This window comes from Populus euphratica, unplaced genomic scaffold (assembly GCF_000495115.2).
Source record: "Populus euphratica unplaced genomic scaffold, PopEup_1.0 scaffold77.1, whole genome shotgun sequence".
Lineage (NCBI taxonomy): Eukaryota > Viridiplantae > Streptophyta > Magnoliopsida > Malpighiales > Salicaceae > Populus > Populus euphratica.
Genome location: NW_011499955.1, coordinates 394,207 through 403,484, shown reverse-complemented (window position 1 = coordinate 403,484; position 9,278 = coordinate 394,207). Strand labels below are relative to the sequence as shown.

At 32.6% G+C, this 9,278-nt stretch overlaps 2 protein-coding genes across 4 annotated transcripts; both read right to left on the bottom strand.

Moving 5' to 3' along the window:
• Window positions 1-246: 246 nt before the first annotated feature.
• LOC105138278 (tRNA (Ile)-lysidine synthase) lies at window positions 247-2,790 on the bottom strand. 3 transcript variants are annotated; one of them, XM_011044328.1, is made up of 4 exons: window positions 2,273-2,790; window positions 2,049-2,165; window positions 1,637-1,935; window positions 247-653 (listed from the first exon to the last, which is right to left on the bottom strand). In XM_011044328.1, the coding sequence occupies exons 1-4, from the start codon at window positions 2,720-2,722 to the stop codon at window positions 434-436; spliced, it is 1,086 nt and encodes a 361-aa protein (XP_011042630.1). In that variant the 5' UTR covers window positions 2,723-2,790; the 3' UTR covers window positions 247-433. The 3 variants fall into 3 exon arrangements, with proteins under 3 accessions (XP_011042630.1, XP_011042632.1, XP_011042631.1); XM_011044330.1 differs by having other exon boundaries at window positions 1,642-1,935; XM_011044329.1 differs by having other exon boundaries at window positions 2,049-2,159.
• Window positions 2,791-4,016: 1,226 nt separating this feature from the next.
• Window positions 4,017-5,931, bottom strand: LOC105138276 (transcription repressor MYB6-like). The gene is made up of 3 exons (XM_011044326.1): window positions 5,799-5,931; window positions 5,561-5,690; window positions 4,017-4,922 (listed from the first exon to the last, which is right to left on the bottom strand). The coding sequence occupies exons 1-3, from the start codon at window positions 5,929-5,931 to the stop codon at window positions 4,052-4,054; spliced, it is 1,134 nt and encodes a 377-aa protein (XP_011042628.1). The 3' UTR covers window positions 4,017-4,051.
• Between the last annotated feature and the right edge of the window lie 3,347 nt (window positions 5,932-9,278).

The window sequence follows — 9,278 nt, the reverse complement described above, 5'->3', positions numbered from 1 at the left end:
AACAATTAACGACGTTTTTTTCTGTAATTAAATATATATTTGCTGCGTTTTATTTGTTTCAGCCGCAGCCGCGTAGACAAACAGACTCTAAGCCTACAAGAAATACTCCGATCAAATAATACTATTAGGGCTGCTATCCCTAAAAACCAGGAATCAAGAGGTGAAACTGCATCTACAAAGAATGATGATCACATAAACATACACAGAAAAGCGCAAGCGCATGCGCATGCGCACACACCAGAGAAGTCGGATTCTTGTCACCTTTGACTACATAGATTGGCAAGCAAAATTGGGTTTCATTACATGAATGGGCCATTCTAGGAAGCTTCAGATTTCAAGCTCGCGCCTTGCCACAAGATAGAAATGGGACCACGAAGGATGCCCACCTCACTAAAGCTGAATATGTCCAAAGTCAAATAGAGCTTGTGTACAATCATGTTCTGGTGAAGCTTCTAATTCCATGGACTTGGATGCCTAGCATCTTTAAAAGCTGAGGTACCACCAGATGCTGCCGGGGAAGGAGAGGATGCGGCATAATATGTGCCTGATACAGACAATGTAGGTAAGTTTGCAGGATGTCCATGGTGCCCCATTGGAGCAAATCGTGATGGACTAACAGAGGTTCCCAAACCAGATCTAGTGGGGTGTGGAACCTGCAAATAATTTCAGTAATTGAAAATCAATAGCAAGTGGTACACATCAATATAAGATACTGAAGGTGGAGAAGGTATAGCAAAATAAAAACCTGGCATAGGAAGTCTTAAGATAATCCAATCATAAATACATGCTACGCATGACACCTCTTGATTTGATTCAATGCAAAACATTTTAGCCCGTGCGTGTTTAATGAAGTATACTGATGAATTTCAAGGAAACCTAACTGAAATATTGTTGTTCAAGTGAGGATAAAAGTTAAATTAATTTGCAACTCTATGCCATTTCAAGTTTCACAATATCCACATAATTAATTTATTATGAAGCCTAATTGAATAATTGTTTGTTCAGGAAAGATATGCCACGTTAAATTCTAATTCTATGCCATTTCAAATTCCACAATATGGATAAAACAATCTCTGATAAAGCTGTTAACATATAGTAACATGCCTCCGTCAACTAACTGTACTTCTCTTAAGTAACCTTTATGTTCACAAGACAGCAAGTTCATGGTAATTCGTGTTGACAATATTTTTCAGCCTCCCATTTCTTGCTCTCCTATCAAACTATTGATAGTCATCATCAATCCAAGTTGCAAAGGGAAAACCAATGCTGAACTCATCCATCTCTAATAAGCCAACTGTCTTTGGCATTTAGTACCCCTGCAAAACCATTAGTGTGCAAACAGCTAATAATTTTGGTGTTATAGCACACTGTCCAATCGCTCTGATAGTCTAGATGGTAGAATATAAAAAACACAACCTTGGAATCTGTAATAATATACTTCACCCTCGTGACATTTTTTTCAGGTGATTTTTCTTCCTCAACACTGACTAATGTAATTCACTAATATCTAACAATGGCCCATAAAGAAATTAAACAAAAAACGGGAAAGAAAGGAAATTTAATTTGAATGAACTGCAACACAAACAGGAATATCAATAGAATGAGGCAAATTGTAGTTGTAGCAGAGTATATTTACGTTACCACATTGGGCTGAATATAGGGAGGCCTTCTAAGAGGAGACTCGGATGAGGGAGAAGGAGATGTGCTGCTCATTCTATGTACATGACGTGAATGAGTGTTATGATTTGAAATATCTTCAGCTTCTCCCCCTTCTATATCACCACCAGGATTTGCCTCAGAGCCCATCCTAGGAGTAGGATGCCTAGTCATCGATCCAGAGTCATTTGAGACATCCACTTGAAGTTGAACGGAAGGGCGAACCGGCATCCCTTGAGTACTATTTCTTCTCTTTAATTCTTCCTCCACATTCAAGATCTGTCAATCATTCCAAGGTCACCAATTGTTCAAAAAGGACGGAAAAGAAGAAAACAGGGCAAAACATCGATTCACACTCCTTAATCAAGCCCAGAGAGAAGACACAGAGTTACCTGCTTCAACGCTTTTACAAGGTTATGCTTCTTTGCATTTAAAACTTGTAACTTGTCCTCGATTTCTCTCTTCCTTTTCTCTTTTTCGTCATCTAACTCATTTGCATTGCTCTTTGTCTAAAATTGCCAATTATCATTTAAACAACAAATTATCATAATCATAAAAAAATGAAGTATACAAATAATTAAAAAGAACAAAAAAGGTAAGAATTAAATCCGAATACCTCCACACTAGGGTTATTAGCTACGTCGTCAGGTTTTTGCGAGTTATTTGGATTCGGATCACCATTAACTGCATCACCAGCAGGCTTCATGGAGAAATCAGCGCCGTCCAACCCACCATCTTTTTCATCCTCTCTAGAACTAGAAGCTCCTCCATCTCCTCCACCTTTACAATCTTCTGCCTGTTCTGCTTCTTTACCATTATTATTTGCAACAATCTCTTCTTCTACTGCTTCCAATTTAGGTTCAATTGGGGCTTTCTCGTTGTGATTTGAATTAGGGTTTGAGGTGGTGGTCGTGGTGGTGGAGCGGAGGCGACAGAGAGCTTTGGAACGACGGTTGAAAAGGGTTTTGAAGTCTCTGGGAGAAATCTTGGGGGGAGGCATTAGCCATCGACGAGGGACGTCTGCTACGCTGTGCAAATTCCCTCTGTACAGCGATATCGCCACCATCTCGCTCGCTCTCTAGATCAGAACAAAAGCTACAGGTTGGTTACTCAAAAGACACACCACTAGTCATTGGCTTAATAAATTTCCAATCAACTTTTCTATTTTTCTCATTTTGACTCCCTACTTTCTATTTATCGTTGATTTAGTCCTCCATAGCCCCCGCACAGTAACACATACACCGTTAATACACCTAGTCGTTATTGATATAAATTTCATTCTTAAATCCAAAATTATATTTAGAACTATTTAATTTTAAAAGGATTAAAAAAACCCTCAAACACACCTTTTATATTAGGTAAGAATTGATAAATACCAAAAACAATACTAAATAAAGCATTACACAAGGCTATAAAAAATAAAGCTATATATATATATAAAATAAAGCTTGGAAAATATATTTTTTTACGAAGAAAATAAATCTTATTATTAGAGCTCGAAAAAAAAAATCATTTAAGGAGTTGCTTCTAAATTAATTAAAACAAGTCACTTTAAGAGTTGCTTTGTATCCTTATTTATTACATCTTACAAAAAAGTTGGAATTCAATAAGGAAAAAAAACATATATAAAATAATATTTAATTCTTTTTATAAATACTAAATCACAAAGATTTATATTCATAAATAAAAATAATTTTTAAAAGTTTCAAGAATAATTTGCAATGGAAACTATATTTTTGAAATAAAGCAATTTGGCGATGACTCAATATATTTACTTATTAAAATAATAATAATATGTGTCTATTGTTGAAATATTTTTTTGAATATCATATTATCTGTACATTAAAATCCCTTGTATGTATAGAGCTAATATACAATTCGATACTTGATTTAACATGTTTTTAATATATAAAGAGTATTTTCTAGATGTATTTTAAATTAATTTAAAAAGTATATTCATATAATTTGAACACTATGAAATTATTTATCATGATTTTATAAACTTATATAGTTGATTGTTAGGTCAGCTCGGATGGAGATAATGAATGAAATCCTTCCCAATAACTCGGAAGGAAGAGGCTCATTTTAACCATTAACAACATGGCTTGATTTGACTAAGTGCTCATACTTGAGGGATGAAACATGTATTTCATCCCTCACGTAGATGGCAGACGAATTGTCGTCCAAGGAATTCCAAAGAGTAAGCATGGACCCTTCTCAGAGACTCGTGGTAAGAAACATCCATCCATTCACTCTTTGTTTAATTAATGGTTACAGAAAATTCAGGAACAAAAGCTTGTTCAAAACTTAAATTAGCATGAGAAGAAACTAGAAAGTACCCATGTTCATATATGGGGGAGGGGGGGTGTTGAAGTTTTAAGAACTGAGTAATTGATCAGTAGTAGGATATTTCCTCCAGCAAGTTAGGAAAATCCAAGAATATCTTGCTTTCGCCATCCATCATAGTTTCAACAAATGAACTGTGTTGTGGCGATGATAATGCAACTTGATCATCAGAACCAGTGTTGCTTTGGAGTGCCAAATCCATTCCGTTAACTCCAGCACCAACCTCGGTATTAGATTGAGCACTCTGCGGTATCATTACATTCGGATTCTGTGTTTGGTTCGTCAAGTCCTTGGATGAGAATTCTGCTGCGTTTTCTTGTTCTGCATGTGGATGATCACCAGGGAGATATTCATCTTCTAGAAGAAAATCGCACCAGCTAAAGCTTGTTGGGAATTTTTCTTGAGCTGCGGTGGAGCAAGTAGATGATGAAGATGATGATAATGAGCCTTCATCAAGGATACATGGTGCTGGAATGGTTTGATATGCAGTGCAAGTACTTGAGGCCTCCGTCACCACTCTTATGGCTTGAAGCTGATCAAGAAGATCTAGTGAGTGATTGTCATTAGCGTTATTGTTATACTTAATGTTCAAGAAACATTCTTGGTTTGGTTCCGTCTTAGGTGGTACCGTTGTGGTCATCAAATGGCTGTTGATGTTCGACATTCCTTCAGGAGTGACTGGATATTGCTCTGGTTTCAAAGTGAAAACATTCTTTAGGCCTCTGCTGAGTGACCCAATTCTGCTTCCAGATTTTACAATGCCACCGATGTTTCCGTAGTCAGCTAAAATTTTAGAGAACGGCTTATGAGTGACAGGATCTATCCCCATTTCAGACAGCTTCTTTCGTATCCTAGCGTTCCAGTAGTTTTTCACATCATTGTCTGTTCTTCCTGGAAGTTGTTGGGCTATTATAGACCACCTGGAACATCAAAGGGAAACCATGAGAGAGATAGAAATAGAGATAGAGTGTGTGTCTTTATACTTCCACTGTTACAGAAACAGGCTGTCAAAAAAAAAAAAACCTGCATCTCTTGCAGGCTTCATTGGATGTTAAGTTTGTTATGGCTTGCTACAACTGAGAATTGAGAACTGATGCCTAGCTGCACGCTGTGGTGACAGAAAGGCAACACACCCCAGTGTGCTTTTGGCACGGTTGCTGACAGCGTTGTTCATCAAACTCCTCCCTTTGATAAAATGACTGAAACTTCGGTGACAATAGACTGTAACTTTGGCTAGTAGAAAGTTGGGCTTGCAACTTATTGTCAGCTTATTCGAGAAGTCATTGAGGTTAGGCAGCAGGAAAATTGTGAAGGCTGGAAAATGGCTTTCAAAAGGAGATAAAAATCGATGTATGTGTGTATGTATATAAACAACCGCTAGCGTAGATGAACATAAAGTTTGCTTCATAGTGGAAGTAATTATAAGTTTAGAATGTTAGTTTGACGAAGTGTTGTAAGAAATATTTCTATTAATAAAGCTTTATGTTGCAGAGCTGCGTCTATCAGAGGTGAAAATTAGGCACAAGAAGGCAAAAAGAAAGCTTGTGAAAAAACTCACCTGCTACCTATTGCTGCATGAAGCCTGATAATCATTTCCTCTTCTTGGGGTGTGAAGCTGTCGTGCTTGAGATCTGGCCTCAGGTAATTAGTCCACCTAAGTCTGCAACTCTTCCCACATCTTTGAAGTCCTGCAAAACATGCTCGTTTATGGAAAGCCGTTTGACAGGAAAACTCAACGTTATAACAAGGTTAACTGTAATCCAAATCATATCAACATTATGTATATGTAAATCGACCTGCTTTCTTTGGAACAGCAGTCCAATTCCCTGTACCATGCTTGGACACATGAGCAAGCATTTTCGCATCTTCTTCAGCAGTCCAGAGACCTCTCTTCACATTCAATCTGTCACAGCAAGGAGGTCTCACCATCGTATCTGTTTATGCAAAGTCACAAATCAAAAGATGATATTACAAAATAAAACAAGCTAAGAGAGGGGCAAAAAAAAGAAGACAAGTTTAATCGAGGTATAATAGCGATGCAACTCGAAGCTTTCTACCGAAAAATGCTATTTTTTATTTTATTTCCCAGCTTTTTGAGAGGTTGGGATGAGGAAGAATGTGGGTTTAAAGGTACAACAAGCGTGGACGCAAGAAAAGCATGAAGCTGCTCACATTCAACTAAATTTCATGACATCTTGGGATGATATGAAAAAAAAATATATAGGAGAATGCTAGCTACCATTGCCACTGACATGCGTGAAGAATAAAAGCATTCATTTTGAACACCTGCGGTGTTAGGTGGCCAAGTCTACTTAAGAACCATGTGGCGAACCGGATAACTTAAACTGATAATCTCTAAATAATGTCAAAATAAGAATACTGAAAAACATTTTCTGAGATAGAAAACTTATTGGAAATTTCGTGTTTCAACTTCACTTCAAGAATTGGTAAACACTGAAGAGGCTCAGATTTTGCAGGTAGCACTAGAGAGCGGGAGAGGGAGGGGAGAGTGTACAAGCCAAACTGACCAGGGCAATGGTAGGCAGCATTCCCAGAAAACACATAGAAATCATCCTCAATGTTTAAACTTACACTACATGTATGCTGAGCTCCAAGAGCACAAGAATCAGACTCGAATTGGGTGTTTTTTTTTTCTTTTTTAATTGTTTCCAACGATCACAAGTTTGATAAGACTAGTTATTTTAAGCAAATGAACCAAGGAATTGATGAGAGAGCATGGAGAACCGATCTGGGTGTGCCTGAGATGGACTTGCAGCCACAAAACAAGCATGAATTGTATATGATATTGACTACTGAAACTAGCTAGAAACTGATTGTCATCAATATATATAATAATAATGCATGCATACTTCGGTTTTCACCATATTCACTGATCAGCTGCTTAACCAAGTTATATGATAAGTTCAAAACTCGAGGCAGGCATATCTATCTACTAGATATTTTAATAGATGATTATTTTTATTAAGCTCATTATTACTATTTAAAAAGATCTTTTTATTCTCTAAAGTTAAAATAAATAAAGGTATTTTAATAATTTTTTAATTTAAATCCTCCGCGTTAAGAAAATTAAGTTCTTCATATAAGTTCAAAACTCGTTGCAGGTATATCTATCTACTAAATATTTTAATAAATGATTATTTTTACTAAGCTCATCATTACCATTCAAAAGAATCTTTTTATTTTCTAAAGTTAAAAGTAGATAAAAATATCTTAATAATCTTTTAATTTAAATTTTTCTGTTAAGAAAATTAAGTTCTTTATAAATCCACTCGTTTAACAAGTCAATGTTATTAGAGTTAATAAGTCAATGTTATTAGGGTTAATGAAATTTTAAACATTCTTTGTTTTACTTAAATTCTTATAAATTACAAATATAAAAAAAAACAATATAAATATAAACTATATATATTAGTAATAAATTCAATTTTAAAAAAATAATACCAATGTTAATAAAAATTATAATAATTATTTTCAATATTGATATTGATATGATAATATTAATAGTTTATCTTGGTTGACAATATAAACTATATATATTAGTAATAAATTCAATTTTAAAAAAATAATACCAATGTTAATAAAAATTATAATAATTATTTTCAATATTAATATTGATATGATAATATTAATAGTTTATCTTGGTTGACTTCTCAAATTGTAACCATAAAAAAAAAAACAAATTGTTTAGTCCCTTATACTCTATCCTATTTTATTTTAATTTCTTATACCCTATTCTATTTTATCTTTAGAATAAATGAATTAAAATATATTTAAATTTCTCTCGCATCTAGTTATATTATAAATTCACTAAACACTTGAATTGCAAACTTTTAAGGTTACAGAGTATATTGCCAAATCGCTCCCAGTATGCAACTAATTGAAATAAAAGTTAAATAAGTTAAATATTAATATTTTAAAAATACAAGTAATAAAAGTTCCTAGGGATTAATATAAAAAAAAAAACTCACACCAAAAGGTCACTAATTTTGATTTTATGGTCACATTGAGGCAAAAAAATCTTTATCTTACAAAATTATAATAATTATTTCCTTTTTAACTTTATTTTTATTATGGTTTGATATTATATATTTTATACAAGTAAATATTTAAAGAAGTTTAAACTTAAATAAACATAGAATACTTCAAAAAAAAGATAGCAAACCTCTTATTTTTATTAATAAAGTTTTTTCTCATCAACTATGAAACTCATGCATGATTATATATAAATTTGGTTATGATTTTTATTAGGTATTTTTATTTTTTATACGATAAAATCATATTTTAATTTTATCAAACTTTTATTTAAATTAAAATAAACAAAATAAATTTGAAATATCTCAATTAAAAATTTAAATGAAATCTAAAATGATTTAAGATTTGAGATGAAACTTATTCTACTTTTTTTTATGATTAAATAGTATAAGATATATTAGTTATTCCAATTAAAAAAAATAGAATTGAAAACTTTATTAGAACATAAATCCAACTTTCAATAGGTTTACATTTCCTTGATGTATACCAATCTTCTTATCCTAATTATTGAATATACGTTAATGATAATTGCATTGAATTTTGTTACCGTAACTATATTATATAAAAGATTTCGATGAACTTAGAAAAAAATATTTATTTTTTTGGGAAATGAATTAATTAGAAGAATAAAAATACTATGATTTGAATTTATAATTATTGGTTATTAAATTTTTATATATATAAATAATTAAAACTTTGATATTACTTTAAAAAATCATAATAACTAAAAACTTTAAAGGGTTAATGTAACCCTAAAATATTATTTTATTATATTCATTAACATCACTTAATATTATTATTATTATTATTATTATTATTATTATTAAAGCTCAGCAATTAAATTATAAATAAATCTATACATCACTCAATTATTACTTCCAGTACTTCATATAATCAATTCTCTGTTTTTTTTTATGAATAATAAACTAATTGCTTTAAAACATTTCATCAAGAGTTTCCGTAGTATTTCGTTGGATGAACAATCTATTATGCCGGTAACTGTAATTAAGTGAGTAAGACAGCATCTAATTATAGATTTGCTTGCTTTAGCGAAATAAATAAATAAAATTAATAACTTAAATACGATTCAATTAGAAAATTAAATAATCTTTTCATAATTCTATTTATACTCCAACCTGAAAAAAAAAAAAAAAGAAGAAGAAGAAAAGGAAAGAAAGAAAAAGTAAAAAAAAAAAAAACAACGCGGAAGAAAATACAGCGGG

Coding starts and splice junctions, on each gene's coding strand:
- LOC105138278 (XM_011044328.1), bottom strand. CDS start 2,722: ATGGTGGCGATATCGCTGTACAGAGGGAATTTGCACAGCGTAGCAGAC. Junction 2,166..2,272: donor CTAATAACCCTAGTGTGGAG/GTATTCGGATTT, acceptor TGGCAATTTTAG/ACAAAGAGCAATGCAAATGA. Junction 1,936..2,048: donor TTGTAAAAGCGTTGAAGCAG/GTAACTCTGTGT, acceptor AATGATTGACAG/ATCTTGAATGTGGAGGAAGA.
- LOC105138276 (XM_011044326.1), bottom strand. CDS start 5,931: ATGGTGAGACCTCCTTGCTGTGACAGATTGAATGTGAAGAGAGGTCTC. Junction 5,691..5,798: donor TGCTGTTCCAAAGAAAGCAG/GTCGATTTACAT, acceptor CATGTTTTGCAG/GACTTCAAAGATGTGGGAAG. Junction 4,923..5,560: donor CATGCAGCAATAGGTAGCAG/GTGAGTTTTTTC, acceptor TTGATGTTCCAG/GTGGTCTATAATAGCCCAAC.